The sequence below is a fragment of the Micrasema longulum genome, unplaced genomic scaffold, assembly GCF_059751315.1.
Source record: "Micrasema longulum isolate JH-2025_06_02 unplaced genomic scaffold, ASM5975131v1 h1tg000566l, whole genome shotgun sequence".
NCBI classification, from domain to species: Eukaryota; Metazoa; Arthropoda; class Insecta; order Trichoptera; family Brachycentridae; genus Micrasema; species Micrasema longulum.
The window spans coordinates 381,429-399,950 of NW_028277762.1; the positions used below are offsets into that span (position 1 = coordinate 381,429).

The window sequence follows — 18,522 nt, forward strand, 5'->3', positions numbered from 1 at the left end:
TTCGCGCGGAATACATCGTGTCACTTCAGCGTGTTGAGTCTGAAAATACTTCAAAAAAATTTAAACATATCATTTTGGAAATTCAGCAAGCTTTTTTTAAAGTATTTCATTAAATACCCCTTCTTTATTTTATTAAAACATTTTTTTTTCCAGTTATTGTAGTTAAAAAAAAAACTGCAGATACGCATAATTCTTAAAGTTATTAATTACAATGAAAAAATAATCATATAATAATTTTTGATTTTGTTCTTCCTTTCTGTGGATAGTATACACAGTGATTTTATTTCAATGCCTTTAAAACACTGTTTTTTTTAATAAATTCAAAATATAATTTAAATACATTTACTTTTTTTACAGCGCTATTGTGAAAAAAACGTAAAAATTGTGTATAAACAAGTATAAGCATGGTATATATTTAATACAAAGTCATTATTTTCTCGTGCGGAAAGAACACATTTTTATGGGTTTTAGTCACGGCAGTTTTTAAATAATTACAACTTGTTTTTGTGAACAAAGACAAAGTATGAAATTCGACAACAGTAGTTACCTTTTATCTTGTCACATAATTAGTTTTATAACTATTACAACGTTTTTGCTGAAATTATATGCCAAGGAGTAAATATGTTTAAAAAAATTGCGACGGCAATAAATAAAATGGTTTTACTTGAATATTGAAATAGGTACATTTTATATTGAGATAGAAAACCTCCACTTTTTAACTCAAAAGCTTTACAATGTGTCATTTGGGGGCTCACAAAGAGCTTTGAATTTCCAAAGTTTGTTTAAAATCGAAAGTATCAACCTCAAAATGCTGTAAACTTTTTCCGTTCCTTACAATTCAGACGAGCGCCACTTGTACGATGAACAAATTGAAAAATTGAGTTTGATTAATTGTGTTTGAAAGTTTGAAGGGTGGCTTAAAGTATAAGGATATTGTGAAATTTGTGCCAAATATTAAAAAGTTGTACTGAATATGAGTTAGTGGGATTGTGAAGGAATGAAGACACTGAGAAGATGGTTCTGAAGATGTCGCGATCTGTGGTGATTTTAATACTTGGGGGCGTAATTGCAAGATGTAACGGTTAGTAGAAAATGCATTTGTTTTATTTTGTTTATAAAAACTTTAAATATTAAGATGAAAAATTTTATTTGTTAGATATTTTAACGGATACTAAAAAACCTCTTGAGAACTGAAAATAGACATGTATTAGAATGTGACCTTTTAAAGGCTGGTTTTGACACTTACTTTATTGTATTTTAATCGTGATTATAAGTCTTGCACACATAACATAATATTTATTTAATCAACAATTATTTAAAAATATATATTTTTTTTTTTTATTATTCTGGAAATTTCATTTTTTTGTAAACAACTAAATAACAAAAATAAATCAATACAAATCAGTGTCATTTTTATTTATCAAACTTACAAATGATTTATTTATCGCCTTGACACCGACGGTTTTCAAATTGAAATTTACTATTATGATTCTTAAAATCTTTTATTATATTCATTTAACTAACTGTTATGTTTTTTTTTTTCAATATCATGATTGCCGAAAATTCAAAATTGGACCTTTAACTTGGTAGTTAAATAAGGTAACCACTGCCAAAAGCAGACAAAAATATAATTGAAAAAAATAAAAACCGTTTTTTATAAGATTGTCCAATTTTTACGTTATTTAATTTTAAATGATGGGCTTAACTTTGAATTATTGATTTAAATTATTGATTTATACGTTTTCATTTGTTTAAAAATAACATATAACCCGAAACCAGAATACATAAATTTAATTTGTTCACTACATGTTGTTAAATATTTTTGAATAACCACTTACCGACTTTTCTATGTCTACCGATTTCGAGATGTACCCGTCTCTTCATCAGGACACTAATTGAACCAACATGCAAAATACACCTTTACCATAGTTGTTGCGCAAAAATATGAATCCAACATGCCAATTTGAAACCACATGCTTTTAGCGGGCGAACCTTACATGTACTGATAAGGTTATGAAAATGTTTGATGTTGTGGGAGAAATTGATGGAAAAATTGGAGGGGTTAAAGTGTTGGGCGTGAGTTAAATAGGTACAGAGTGTACTGACGAAAAGACGGGTACGTCTTACTATCGGTAGACATAAAAAGTCGGTAAATGGTTATTTACAAATATTTAACAATATTTTATAATATATTTGACCACAAACTTAATGTTTAGATTTATTGCAGGAATATGGGATTCTAGGCATTTACAGGGCTTATGACCTGTCATTGGCTCATTAAGTGGCCAGTTTGCATATTGTGTAACATTCACCATTCTGCCTATGTTTGAACATCCACATTTTCTCAACTCGTCCATCTGTTGACTGTTGAATCTAAATATGAACAACTCCTTTGGGAGAAAATCCAGCCAGTCTGCAAGCGTTTGAATACTCAAAACATTAGTGGACAAAGTTTATGCTTTAAATATTAAAAATATTAACCATATTAATTTATTCAGCCTAGAAAACCATTGAAAAAAAGTATGCATGTATTTTCTACACCATATTAGAGTATGAAAAAAAATTATATAAAAAATACATTGAAAAAAATATTTCTAGCTTTGATGTGAGTCATAAAATTATGATTTATGCTCTTAAATCCACAATTGAGATTCTAGGTGATACTGCTTTTTTCACGGTCACTGATATCAAAACTTTTCTTTTTTGGGTGATACCGCATGTGTTGGATTTGTTCTGACGCTCCGTGTCGAAATGTCAGAACAAATTTAATACACACGGTATCACCCAAAAAAGAAACATTTTGACTATTGAAGTCGTTTGAAAAATGATTAAGCAAAATTTAGAATAACACATTTTTTATACGAGACTTGCTAATAAAAGTCGACATAACCAATGAGATATAAAAAATTTCGGTCTACATTTATTTAAAAAGATCTTTATTCCGAGAGTCAAATTAACATTGCCAATAAAAACGTCAAGCTAATAAATTGTCTCGAAACACTTTGTCACCTACGTCCATTTCCATTGTAAATTACCTCCATTCAATACTCAACCCACCTGCTGCTAAAACCTTTCCTCAGTCGCGTCTGAAATGAGATACTCAGGAGTTTTCCGGCTTTTATACGCTTAATGCACCCCCCACTCCCTCGGCTATCTATCCCTTTAGAGCGGAAGTAGATCCCCCTGCCCCGCCACATTACATTTTAAAGCTGTAAACATCGATTTCCGGTTATTTGTTATATCGACAACAAAGGAAGTTCACTTTGCGCGCTTTATTTTCCTGCTTTCAGGAATTACACGATGTCTTCGCGAGTCAGTGGTCCAACTGAAAGAAATGTTTCCGTCTGCAATACATGATTGTGTTCTTGTATTTATTCAACGTTTCTTTTTCCTTTGTCGAGCTAACGAGATGTTATTCTAATCTGTTTTTCAAAGCATTAGTGTTAATAAAACATCCACGACTACCTACGTTTTGTCCTAACAATTCACAATCGTGCATAATTCTATACCTTTTTGCACCCAGTAGTGCATAGTACACTGCGTTTGTGAACCAAATGCTGACTTGTTTAATCATATAGTACATGCAAGTAAAGTGATCAGTCTTAGACTTCAGGTGCGAGTCTAGGAAAAAATAAGTATTGCAGTTAAAAAGTCTCTGAAATTAATATTTTACTTCCACCCTGTCAAGAATCAAACTCTGAACTGATTAAGGGATGCCTTACATTTACAAACTTCTGAATGTTCTTCTGAATTAAAAAAAATATTTCTTTACTGAAATTATATTAAATTAACAATATCTTGTAACAGTCAGTAGAATATTAACGATATGAATATTAACGATATGTATATTTAGAACATGTCAAAAAATATTCCGTTGGATTTGCTACTTAACTTAACACATGAATTATTATTAATATGGATTTTTTAGTCTTCAAAGAATTTTGCAAACACCTAGCCATTTTTCCGGAGGGGTAAGCAGAGAAGATATAATGCCATATCAATATTTATTTGCTTATATACTTTGCTTCCTCATCATTTGTATATCTTCCTATGTGTGAATGTTGAGGAAGCACGCCAATCATTCTGAATTTTTGACATGTCCATTTTTTTATATTTGTAAGATTTAATCACACTGTAGTTTTCTCTGTCTTCCTTGTTTTCTGAATGCATAAACATTCGCATGATAAAAGTTGTTCATTCATTGTCCATTTGCTCTATATGTTCAAACTAAGACAGAACTTTTTCTCGATTTTCTTGATAATGCTTATCTCAACCTTTTCTTACCTTAAAAGATTCTCGTATTTATTTAAAAATAAAAAATTAAAGAGAATTTATTCTTGACTGCCGTTATGTAATAAATATAAATATATATATATAATCGAATAAATACTTCTGTTACTAATTTTAACTAACACCTAATTATTTCGTTTAATATCTGTTAACTGTAAAATATATTTTCTTACTGAAAATGTACATGGAAAAAGGTCAAGAGAAGAAGGTGAAGAGAGATCCATACATCATTTTGTTATAAAATCTAATCGGCAAATCGATATGTATATGATACAACATTTTAATATTTGAATATATAAGTCTAGAGGAATATTAATATCAATAACTTCCAAGGGGGTTGACTCGAGTTTTTGTCTACAAAAATCTGGATAGACTCTAAATATTGTTGATAAAACCAACTAAAAAAGTATTAAAATTTAAAAATATTTTCAGGCGTTGCCAAGAATGTAGGTGATATAAATCGGTCGAAATCTCACCCGCATCAACAAAGGTTTCAGCTTTTCAGTTCGAAAATATCAAAATATGGAAGAATTGTATATGTAGGTTTAAACATGGGAAGAAAGGTGAATGTTACACAGTAAGTAAAGTGACCGCTTTAACCAGCCAATGTCATGTCATTAGACCTGTTAATACTTAGACTTCTTAATTTTCATTTAGAAAATGTTCTTTATCTCTGTAATACCTAATTAACAATATTTTTATTTTTCATGAATTGAATATTTGTTTGATTTGAAACACGTGTTGATGTTGATCGAAAGATTAACTTAAACATAATTTTGAATCTAATCTTAATTGAAAGCGTAGTACCTATATGAAATTTAGGAGTAGATTCTTAGAAAGCGTATATTTCGAATACTCCCTGTGCTTCATGTGGTTTGGAAAGATATGTTTTACAATTTCAGTCGACACAGTATTACTTTACATGTAACCTTTTGTGTTATGGTGAGCATAAAGCTCTATTCATGCTACGTGAATTGAGTTATCAGTTTACATTGTTTCCTGAAAAGCTCGTTTTCAAAACGGTTAACAATTTTCAGAGCTTTTAGATGTGTTTTCCATCGAGTTTTGACGGGTTTATATTTGAATTATTTACCACCTACTGGGTTATTTCAAAATGATCATTTTAATTTAAAATATTTGGAAGTTTAACTCGTGTTATTTACTCGTATGTTCGTTGCTTGTCGTTCCTTGCCCGCTCCCCCATCGAAACATATTATGGTAACAGATTCACGTCCCGTAATTTTTTAAAGCTACCAACAACAGCAGTGAGCATTGGACGTAAAGATCCTGATGCCTTGCAACCGACCGACCGTATAGCCTCCGCTTGTTTTTTTTTTTATCATTGCATGTTGCTGCGTCAATAGTCCCTCTTCTTCGTTCCTCACAAAATCAAACCACCGCATATACGAAATTCATCTTAGATACATATTCTTCTAATATAGAATATCGCTGTTTTGGCCTTATTCAAGTGACACAATTTGCACCTATAAAATATGATGATGAGAAAATGACTAAGTAAATTGACTTGAAATTATTCCATAATAAGACAAAAAATACATTTTTCTACAAAAAAAAGAAACATAAATTAATTCATCATTGCTTAAATCTAGTAAAATGCTCGGATTTGAAATTCAAAACTCAAAATATTTCAACAATACTACTGCAAATTGCACGTTGTATGATACACTAGTCCGCAGCATACTAGAATACTGTTCCGTAATTTGTGACTATTCTGAATTGAACCACATCTTTAAAATAAAGAATGGTAAAAAAGCAATTTTGGCGATACTTAGTCTAGAAATTCTAGAGTCTAGAAATTTTATATTTGTCTTTGTTTTTTAGCACCACAATAGGCTAGGCCAACAAGACTCAATTGGTTGCAAATACAACATAAAATATCCAGGCTTAAAAAAACACTTTTTATTTTAATTTCACCATCCGTAACCCCCCGTGTACAAGGAAAGCATTTTAGTTGTTGCAACGGAAGATTGTCATTGATCATAGGTCATAAGCCCTGTGAATTCACTGCTTTTTTATTTTTCATCTCAATCAATCTCTTTCTCTATCACACATTCATTTGGGATGTAGTTTTTTATAGAAAACATTCTCTTTTTGTGATTTTCTTTTACAATAGTGATAAATACTGACGTAAATCGTCCGTATAATTTTATTGTTATGAGAATTTTATACAAAATTCGTATAGAAGCAAAAAACGCTCAATTTTATGAGTACTTTGGAAGAATTATGTACCGCAATACGTTTAGTAAAATGTAATAAAACTCGATTTTGATTTTGTGAGTTGTTTTTGTAATTTTTGTTTATATTATACTCCCCCCACTCTTATAACAAAAGAACAGTTAATAAACCTTATTAAAGTAACAATATTTCGAGTTCGTCCAAATAAATCGCATTTCAGCCTCCAGGATGTTATTAAGGTAAACATATTACAGCAGAGACGGAAAACATTTTAGAGAAGAAAATATACAAGTATAGGCACGTTAAAACAAAAACAAAATGATAAATGTCACAGTAAATAAAATGGTCACGTAAATCAACCAACGACACGACAAAAGCCCTGCAAATGTCTAGACTTCTGTATTCCCTTCAATAAAACGTCCTTCATCTCTGTGTAATATGGTCTTCTTAGTGTTACATCAACATTATCTTTTCGCATACAGTGGTGCATATGACACTGCGTTTGTAAATCAAATGCAGCGTATTTTGATCATCACTTATAACATAGTAAAGAATTGGACAGAATGTCTGCAGCCGTTCCATAAGTGTAACCTAACCTATGCAGTCTCGGTATCAATGAATTGTTTTGTTGGTTGGAAGGAGTACTGGAGCAATGAAACAATTAAGTACTCCTAGTGTTGACAGCAGGTACTCTAAAATTAATCAATTCAAGTATTTTTGGTACGTCAAAAAGAGAGTTTACAATTTTATACAGTACAATGAGATCATTAATATTTTTTCTTTTAGAAAGTGTTGTTAGGATAAGCAGTGTTAATACATAGTCATAATTCACATTTTGTATTGAAATGTTTAATTTGTAGTTTATATATCGTAGAAATTTATGTTGAACGTTTTCTTTATTATAAACATGAACATTATAGCAGGGTGACCATATTGATGAATTAAAATCTAAATTACTTCTTACAAGAGAACAGTATAATATTTTCAATGATCGGATGGACTTGAAATTTTTAGTGTTTCTCAAAATAAAACCCAACGTTTTTAATGCCTTGCTTGAAATTCAACTATATAATTCAAGTATAACTATATAATTCAACTGAATAATATAAACTAAACAAATTTGTTAAATCAATAAAAAAGAAACATAACATATCTAAGATGACAAATAAAAGATAACAATTAAAGTGAGAAAATCTTATGTTCTTAATTATTAATTACTTATCTTTTGTATTAATTTATTAAAAATGAAACACTTTGTTATTTTTGTTAGTGGGTTATTCAGAATATCTACTTGTTTTGTTAGAACTTATTAAACTCTTATGAGGTGAAAATTACAAAGTGTTTTATTTTCAATATATTAATTTTTTTTTTTTCTTTTCTAAAAATGCTCAATTATAGGTTACCGACGAATATATTTTAAATCTTTATACAAATACACACATTTTAGTACATAAACATCTATGTTGGTTATACCGTCTCAATTTGTAGTGATAAAGAAAGCCATTATAAACGCGGCGCTGTGATATATAAATCGATTTAAGACAAAAGTCATTATTTTCATTTTTATTTACAAGAGAAATAGCCAAGTTTTTTTTAAAAATTAATGTTTTAAACATTGATGATGATTACGTTTACGTTAAAATAATATCTATTTATTTATATACAGAAACACATAATAATGTAACGAATATTGGTTAGTAGCAAAATAAACAGTATCGAATTTCGGTAAAAGAGCCAACCTGCTATGGGAGTCCCTTTACTTCCGATACGCTGCAGACCGCATCCATCAGGTTTATTAAAAATAAATAAAGCCTATTTTTATATACGGGAAAGCTGCCACGGGCTAAAAACATAATCGAATATTCAGAGAGTTTTGGTTTTGAATAAATAACGATGGAATATTTATTTTAGCTTACAAAATACAAGCAACAAGGAAAGAAGTTGGAAACCTGAGTAAATGCAAGATTTTTTCTTCGAATTGTATTGGTTACTTACGATTATTAGATATTTACACTTTTGGATTTTCTTTCATTTTAGTCATCATAATTTCCTCTTCCGCACCCAGCGGTGGGCTATTTCTAATCCACTCTGCCAGGAATCGAGCCTTGAGCCTCAATAATGATAGCTGAAGACGCTAATCACTAAACTACGAGGCGGACGTATCTCGTCTCAATTTCCGTTTTAAGAATTTTTGACTGAGGGTAGCCATCGAGTCGAAAAACCTCGTTTAGGATTCCGGTTCTATTTCAAGCACAAAACTTTATTATTCATCCGCCTAGACACATTGTTATCTTTTAGGTTAAGTTTAAATCAAATATTTTATTTTTTTCTTCTGAGAGATAAGTACAATGAAATAACTTAACATTCTGTATTTTTAAACGTGCATAATATGTTTTTTTTAAATATATTATTTTTAACGGTACATTTTTTCATTGTTCAATATATTTTTTAAAGGTTATAATTATTTGCCTTCACAAACCGCATGATTTATGCAAATGCAAATCGATGATTTATTTATAATTTACCGAATAATCAGATCGATTGTGCTACTGTTTGAAATATATTTAAATATTCCTCTTTATCGCTTTTAACATAATACGTTACTGAGCAATTACAAATGCAACACAAAAGCAGCTAAAAATTCTTTATTAGAAAAAACAATAAATACTGTTTCAATGTATGAGAAGATTTACAGTTTGGACTTATTCAACGACTCAGTTTTCCGGTACAATTGGAAGCTGAGTCTCATTGACAATAATACGATATGGCGAAAAATTGATTATGGTATGAGAGGTATCAAAAACTGGCTGGATGACAATCTGCTAACGCTGAATGTAGATAAAACAAAATATCTTGCATTTAAAACAAAATATAAGTCACCACTTGAAGCCAGATTAAAGCTTCATATTAACTCTAGAAGTTCGTGTTGATTATTGAAACCGGTTGATAATATGAAATATCTAGGCATTGTAATTGACAGAAATTTGCGATGGGAGACACAAATTCAGTTCCAGGTATCTAGATTAAGAAAACTGTGTCATGTCATTAAACGTTAGCACTCTCAAAAATGTGCACTTTGCGTTTTTCCAATCGGTGGCTGCCTATGGCATAATTGGCTGAAGAGGTTGCTCGACAATTGTCTTGAAACCCCTAATCAAGACGTAAAAACTAATTCTTGAAGTTATGCTTCGGTGTCCTCCGACTCACCCATCTGAACCATTATTTCAATTTTTAAAGGTATTTGATATCCGTCAAATTTATATCAAGAAATTATTGTCAATTTTCTGGTCAGGCGACTACGGAAGGATATCCCAACAGAATGCCCCTCCGAGGTTTTCACGTAACCAAAACTACTTAATACTGAGAACACGAACGATGTTTGCTCGGAGACACTTTTCATATATACATAGATGCAAGAGTGTTCAACGTCTTGGATGAACATATTAAGTTCTCAAAAACCACGTCTATATTTAAGATGAAGATCCATAATTTGATTTTATCGAGGGGTAGAGACCACTGTATAAGATTGTTTTGGGAATAAACATTTAATATCGATGCTGTCTTTATTATTATTCATATACGTATATATCATCTTTGAATAAACTAAAAAGTGATGCAAACTAATTTGTAAATATATATTTTAACTTTATTATTATGTTTATTAAATTACATATTCTACCACATTATATGAAGATATGGTACTATTATTACTTTATGGTATTATTTTGAATTTATTTTTACTATCAATATTGAATTGTAAAATTACTATAAATGATTAATAACATATTGCCATGTATTATAATACAACTTTTTTGCATTCCATTTTTCGATATGTTAAAATTTTATGATTTATATTTTTCTATTATTATTTTGTTTATTGTTTTGATTATTTTGTTTATAAAGTTTATATTTGAAGCACTAACTTTGTCTTTAAATAATAATTAATAACCAAATAAACAATATATCCTGTCTAACTTTGAAAATAGTGATATCAAATTACCACCCATGTAAGGAAAAAACGACTTGATTTATTGGGTTCACGTGTAGTATTTAGTCAACATGATAAAAATAAAAAAGGAATCAATTTTCTATTACGAATTAACAATTTTTCATTTTTTTCAATTCGCAATTATTATTTTTATTATTCACTATTACGTAGGCAAAAAGGTCCATAACCTTTTGCCAGAATCGTGGAAAGACGGGAGTGTTGTCAAGTTACGGAAGGTGTTGACCTCGCTCTTTCATGACATTAGTCGTAAGGAGTCAGAAAAGTTGATGCATGCCACGGATTGGAGAAACCTTACTGGATGTCAAAAATAAAATTTAAAAAATAAGGAATAATTTAAAAAATATATATTTATAGATGACAACCATGAAGTTTCGCATAAATAAATTGTCTATGTTTTTATGAATGTATGTATGTGTATGCGCATGGGTGTATGTACGTGTGTGTGTATGTACATGTGTATATATGTGTATATATATATATATATATATATGTGTGTATATATGTGTACGTCTGTATGTATATGAATCAAAATGTGTATCCGAATAAGTTTATATTTTGTTTGTCTGTGCTCTATATTAATTTGTTAACTTTTATAATATATTAAAATGTAATTGCCTAGCTTGGAACGGGGTATGTACCCTTGTTAGCTGGGCAAAGTGAACATGGAATTGTATTTTGATAAAGAGTGTGAATAAATAAATAAATTCATTAGCTACGTAAACCTTAACGAAGAAGCTTGTTTGCTTTAAAACCGGTCGGTGGGAAAATAAATAATAAAAAATTTGTGGTTAAAAACAAAGTTGTTTTATTTATTTTATAATTTTGTGAATTTTTCAATATGTTAATAAATGTTTTTGATTTATATATAGACGAATCGCGACTTAACACTAAATTTTCTTACAAGTCGGGACATAAAAAAAATATAATTGGGCTCCACGATAAAGTGGTGTATTTTGAGCATTAAATAAATAAATAAAAATTTTAGCCACTTTAAAAAATAAAGAATCAAAAACAAAAAAAAAACGAACTACCATAACACATAAAACATAAACGACACATTTTACACATATCAATTCATACACCACACGTAACTCCATATTCACAACAATAAAAACACCAACACAGATAAAATCACATATTATGGGTATTTTCATTCCATCTCGCTGTCGTGTCCAGAAAATTGTTTTATACATAATACATGGATATGTTATGAGGATGTTTAAAATTATATTATATGTCGGCCTCATGGTGTAATGGTCGTGTTTGCCTACAAAGCAAAAGGTCTCGGTTTTGATTCCCGACATGCTTAATATAAAATATTAATTTAAAGGGATGTTTTCACACCACAATATTTTATAGTCCCTGGACTGGTACCTCAAGCGTAAGACTGATCATATTATCTTCATGTAAACAAAAAAAAAATGCGCTGCGATTGGTGTACTAATGCAGCGCCTTATGCACCATTAGTTGTGGAAAGGGTAATTTAGGATTATGTTTTTTTGTTAAAAAATCGTTGTTTTACACCAACACCGCTCAGTGTGCACAGCGTTAAAAATTAAAATAAAAAAATTAAGGAAAATAATAAAAAAATACCGTACAACATAAAAATCGTTAGAATTAAAATAAAAATAGCTTAATAATTTACGGTTTTTAATATGAAGGGAGATAATGACTCAGTTTAAAGACAAAACAATGACATAAATGAATGTATTTTTTTTTTTTTTTTTTAGATTTGATTTTGATTTAATAGCATAATTATACATTTTTATAATTTAAAAAAATTTCACTTGTTATATTTTTACTAAAACTAAAATCCCACCAAGCCACTTTTTGTAGCTTGTTGGTGAAGATTATATTTATACTGACTTAATAATATTATTTACATTTATAAAAACAATGAATTACATATAAAAATTAACAGCCGGAAAGATCAGAATAAACATGTTTATACAAATAATATTTTTTTTTTTTTTTTTTTAAATACAAGAAAATACATGAAAAAATAAAATATTTACACCTAAGCTACTATTCATATATAAACTCTTGATCGAGTAGCCACTCTCTTATTTTGCTCTTGTTACAATGTGAGTTAAATTTAAGTTCTTTTGGTAATAAATTAAAAATTCTAGGTACTAAATATTTGAGAGTTCTATTTCCATATTTATTGCATACTTTTGGTACTACCAAGCCATCATTAGACGTGAAGCGTGTATTATGGTTATGTTTGATATATATTTTTTAATCAACTTTTTGTAAGACTCGTGAATTTTCATACCAGGTTTTAAAATTTTCATTTTACTTTTATTTAAGTTAGTACTATTAACTGCATTTAAAATATTAGCATACACCATATCCTAAAGTATTTAAACAAAACGTTTTATTTTTACTGTCAGGTTATATGACAAGATAAGAAGTTTAGGAAAATGCAATTTTTCAACAGAAATAAAAATTTCATCTCAAGATTTAAGAAAACGGCGCATTTTTACAATTTAAGAAACAATTTCAGACAAATGAAAAAAATCTGAAAACTCTTTCAGCAATCTGACGTCATAATCCCGCCTCTTCCAGTCTACTGAAAATGTCGTCTGCCTTTAATATTTTGACATAAGTTTCCAACAAAGGAGAATTAAAGGGGACACAATATTTATTTTCCGATGGCGACTACCACCCTCGTTCAGAGCATGGAGAAAATTCTGTATTTTTGCATTCATGAAAACATTATTGATTATTTCACTAAAAAAATAACTAATTAAGTTTTATAATCCAACTTGAAAATGATTATCAATTTTGTCATGTGTAGTTTTGTAAATAACAGTAATTGGTCAGTATTAAAAAAAAACTGAAATCTTTATTCATGTGTTTTAGACACATTTGGACGTACTCAGAATGTTGTTTGTACGATCTACTATTTTTATTTTTGTTGATAAGAAAATGTGCATAAAAAGTTTCTATCGTAATGTTAGAAAATTTATTTTATTTGTGTCAGGGTGAATACAGTACTGTGTATGAAAAATAGCCAGAATCGTAGAAGGGTGCTTTTGACTCGATAGCTACACTCAAGTAAAAATGTTAATTAAGTAAACAGAGCAAAGACAAGTCCGCATTGTTGATCAGTAGTTGGTTCATTCGCCAACCGTGTTTTAGATCTTGCATCGGCTTTTTGGCAAAATAAATTTTCAATAATGAATATTGGTTTTTAACTTGATTTTTCACTGAAATATGTTATTATTCAGTCCAAGACATGTGAAGCACTAAATTTGCCAATGGAGTGCCCTATACAGCATTCAATGCGGAAAAAAAAGATGATGGTAAAGGCTCTAATGATTAAAATAACCCAGGTTTGATTTTCGACTAATTTAATACGAATGAAAAATAGGAATTGAATGGAACGAAAAAAAAGCCATTTTGATACTGGCGTCGCGAGTTCAATTCTAGCCAGTTGCAAAAAAAATCCGAGAAAGATTTTTTCTTATTAGGTCTGAGTTTTGTGGTATATTTATCCTTTTTTCCAAATCCTCTCATTCTCATTTTCTGACAAGCCTCTTAAATAAAAGTTAAGCGGGTTAATCATTATAAAAACAAATTGGAAAAACGTCTTTGTAAAAGGTTTATTACTCAAACGACATTAACGATTCAAGGATATTATAAAGTATCTAAGGTCCTTTTGATTAAATCGCTGTCAATTTTGTTCCTGTAACAAAGTGTTTGAAATAGTGGGTAACAAACTGTAATATGTATTTCATTATCATCATCATTCTCTTTCATTACCTTATAGTGCATAGGGAGCATTGGTACACCAATCGCAGTGTATCTAAATCGTTTTTATAATGTGAAGATAAGTTGAACAGTTTTACGCCTCAGGTACCAGGGACTGTGAAATATTCAAGTGTAAAAACACCATTACGTATTTAAAAATATAAAATAAACGCTGTTTTGCAGCACTGAAACTTAAAATAAAGGGGAATAAATAAACTTGTGTATTTTTTCACATGATAATCTAAAAGTAATAAACGGGTATGAAAAACATAAAAAAACTATTGTTTTGCAAATGATTTTAAAAACTTTTTTACCTTACAATGCAAAAGTATTTACATGTCCTGTAGAAACAATTGCGTCTGAATTTCTCAGTTTGATGTCAGTCAAGCTGTAGCTGTGTTTCTAGCAGACTAACTTCCTAGCAGCCCAGTAGATAGAAGCAGGAATGTAATATCGATCCAAAGGTTCGACTTCTGCACGGAAGACAAATATGCAACTATAATTACGAACTACGTGAGCCGGTAAATTTTACCAACCATATACAGGACGAACATATTTAATTTATAAACTAAAATATTATGAAATAACTTCGTTTACCTGGTCAGTTAAAACGACTTCAAAACAAATAATACTTTGTGCCCAAGGACTTACGAATAACGATTTTTTTTATTTTTTTTTATTTAATGCACAAAATACACAATTTTATCATAGACACAATTTTATAACAACCCGACTTGTTATAAAATTCCATGCTAAGTCGGGACTCTTTGATATTTAAATCAAAAATATTTATTAACATATTAAAACAATATACAAAATAATCAAAACAATGTACAAAATAATAATAGAAAAATATAAATAGTAAAAATTTATACAAGTCAAAAAATGGAATGCAGAAAAGTTATATAATAATAAATCAATAGACGCTGTGGCGCAGTTGGTTAGACAGCCAACTGTGAAACACGTGTGGCGGGTTCGATTCCCGCAAGTTGCAAGAAAGAAATCCATAGATTTTCTTTCTCGGTATATATTTTTATTACTTTCTTCCATATCTTCTCCTTCTCACCTGCTGACGATCCTCTTAGATTGAGGCTTAGCGGGTTATTCTTTTATTTTTTAAAAACATTTTTAAAAAATGTTTAATGACAGAAAATAGTTAATCCCCATACCTTAAAGGGTCGTTACTAATGGTTGATAGTTGAAGCCTGATTGATCAACGTTTGAAAAATTTTATTTTAAAAATAGTCAAAAAAATCATTAATCCTGCGTTCCACACATATGATAACATTTGAACTTTATTAAAAAATCACTAAGATAAAGTCCCTGAATAAAGTAAATCTAGCATATACCAATTAAACTGTAATGATTGCGATTCAATATATTGGATAAAAGATACTTTAATAAAAGGGTAAAAGAATACTTAAAGTGGCTAAGTAATAATTTTTTTTCTCAATTCGCAAACCATCTAATATCAAATAATCATATAATTTGAACTAAGACAAGGGACTAAAAGTCCTTCATGTTGAAAATAAAATATAAAGATTGTACTACTTGGAAGTCCAACAAATTGAAAAAACTTATCGAAATAAGAAAAATATAATAAATAAACAATATTTTCTTTAATCCACTGCTGTCTTGTTTTAGAGATTGTATCCATCTCACTTTACACTTCTCATTTTTACAAAAATACCTATTAGTTGTGATTAAATATTAGTATATACTGTAAAACCAAAGAACGGTAAGATTTATTTAATAATTAAAAAAGAAGATGGTGTATTTTTAAAACTACTCAGTAAAAAAAATAAGTGGTTTAAAACAAAGTTGTTTTACTAAAAAAAAATATGATCATGAATATCGAAAACGCTCCTGGACAGTTTTAAAGTGTAACGTTTCCGTGGACAGCAACGAAATTTGGATTAGTTCTGAAGTTTTGAGCCATCTTCAGGGTAATCTATGTTGTGCATAAAAAATTGAGTGTTTTTGTTGTTCTTTTCGTTATTCTTTTTTGTATTGGCGGAAAGAAAAGTTCTAATAAATATAGTATCGTATTTGAAAAAAGATCTTGATGCCAAAATTGTTTTTAAAATACGTTATCCCTAATTTTTCTGAAATATTCACACACCCTTTGCCAAAGCATTACGGCTCTGAATGGGTACGGTGTACCTGTACAGGGCCTGTGCAAATAATGATGTTGGCGATTTGTATGCAGTGTAATTTAAAGTAAAATTATGCGCCACCTGTGTAGCAACTATTCAACTTTACTGCACTTAAAAAAAGCTACAAAGTCGTGCTCCGAATGCAAACACACGAAAGTCTAAAGAAAAATTAGAAATGTGTTACTTCACTGCTTTTTTCTGGTTCCTGTACCTGTATTCAGCAAATAACTCTGAAAATAATAAATGACGAAAAAATTCGAAGAAGTATATTGAAAAATAAGTTTTTGTAGAAAACATATTTTTGTAATACATGTACTGCCATTTTTTTGTTTAAATGTTATTACTGTTTGTATCCAGGTGAATGAAGAATACATAAAACTAATCATCGTACTGTCGTGTATTATATCGAGCCATTATTGACAAATTGGAAACTGTTCAAAAATTTATACTAAAATAATGCTTCACAAAAATCGCACTTTTTCCTCTTTCCAATTGTTTCAAGAAGCTAAACTTTTAGATCTAAGACAAACAGATTGGTTTCAATGTTTAAAATATATATTTTAGAACCAAAATTTATTTACAAGTAATTCAAATAGATCAAGTAAAAAAAGGAATCGTGTGTTAGAAATACTACTTTGTAAAACGAGGCTTGCACAGAGACATGCATATTTTATAGGCCGAAAAAAATTTAATTCTTTTTTTACTGATAATATTTCATTGATTCCAAACTTTCAAAATTTTCCTTCTTTTAAAAAACATACACTATCCTGGATTCAAACTAAAAATATGAACTCTTTTTTTCTATGATTTATTTTGTTGCCCTTTAATAATAAGGAATATTTTTGTGTTTTTTAAAAATATTTTTTATTTCCTTTTTTAATTATTATAAAAAAAATACCGTATTATCTTCTACAGAATATTTTATTTTTTCTTTCTTATGTTACACAAAAATATAATAACTGTCCATTATTTATTATAGGAGCAAAAATTCATTAACATTTTCTTGTATACCCACGAACAGGCCATCCCTTTGTGGGATTTATTTGTTTACTATTTTTCTATTAATATGTTTATCATTGCTTTGTAATTATGCTTTATTATTTTAATACTACGTTTTGTAATTATGTTTATTGTAAAAAAAACAAAAAAAACACGACAAGATAAAATGTTCGTTTAAAACGACTGCAATATTTTAGTGTTCCTTGACCTGAAGCGCAATACTGATCAGCTTTACTTTATGTAACATAATATGATAAATATTCCTACCCTGAAATTAGAAGAATGCAGTGATCTATACACCATCGGGTGCCAAAAGGAATACGATTGGCATCTTTACCTGTCGTAATGCAAAAAAAAATAAGTTACAATTTGTACACAATTAATGTGAACCGAGTTTGACTTTCATTTAGTTGAACACTTGTGTGGCTGTGATGTCACACTAGTCGACATAAGATTCATGACTTGATATATCTCGCTTAGTTTTTAATGATGAAGTCATATTTTTAGAAATCTTCAAATGGTCATTTTCACACCAGATTTGGAAAGTAAAATTTGTATAACTATGCTAGATGTTCATACAAAAAATATTCACCTTGATACGTGAAGAATGAATGTTCGCTGATTTAGCCATACTTCTCTGTAAGAGATAACACGAAGATAGAACTCATAATAAGAAAGACAGAGACGCTGTTTTGGGGCGGGTGTTGCGTAAAACAAATTTATTTGATTTATGACAGTGATGAAGGACACACGCGCGCAATACGAGAGCCGTATTTTTGATTTTTAAAATATTTTGCCATATCAGGGCCAAATTATAAGTTTATTTGCATAAATTATAAAAAAAAGGAATTTACAATCAGAATGTCTCCATGTTTTTTTTTCAAATGTCTGAACTTTAGAATATTTCGTCTATTACTAGCGGTAAGATGATGTTTCATCACCGCACGCTAAGGATTACTTACCACAGTCTTGTAAGAGTTAAAACGATAATGATAGATATAACTTGTGTGCGTCATTTATATAAATATTATCGTAAAAACAAGTATAAAATATTAGTCATTCAGTGTTTCGATATGATTTTTTCAAATATTTCTTAGTCATAAATATTATGCTCTC

The 18,522-nt window shown here is 29.4% G+C and overlaps 1 protein-coding gene across 1 annotated transcript in view; it reads left to right on the top strand.

The window, feature by feature from the left end:
• Positions 1 to 842: 842 nt before the first annotated feature.
• The window catches only part of LOC148280583 (roundabout homolog 2-like), a 62,273-nt gene continuing 44,593 nt past the window's right edge, over positions 843 to 18,522 (top strand). The window contains exon 1 of the mRNA XM_088228160.1: positions 843 to 1,081. Within this exon, the coding sequence (XP_088084286.1) occupies positions 1,015 to 1,081 (67 nt within the window). The 5' untranslated portion in view covers positions 843 to 1,014. The remainder of the gene's footprint in view (positions 1,082 to 18,522) is intronic.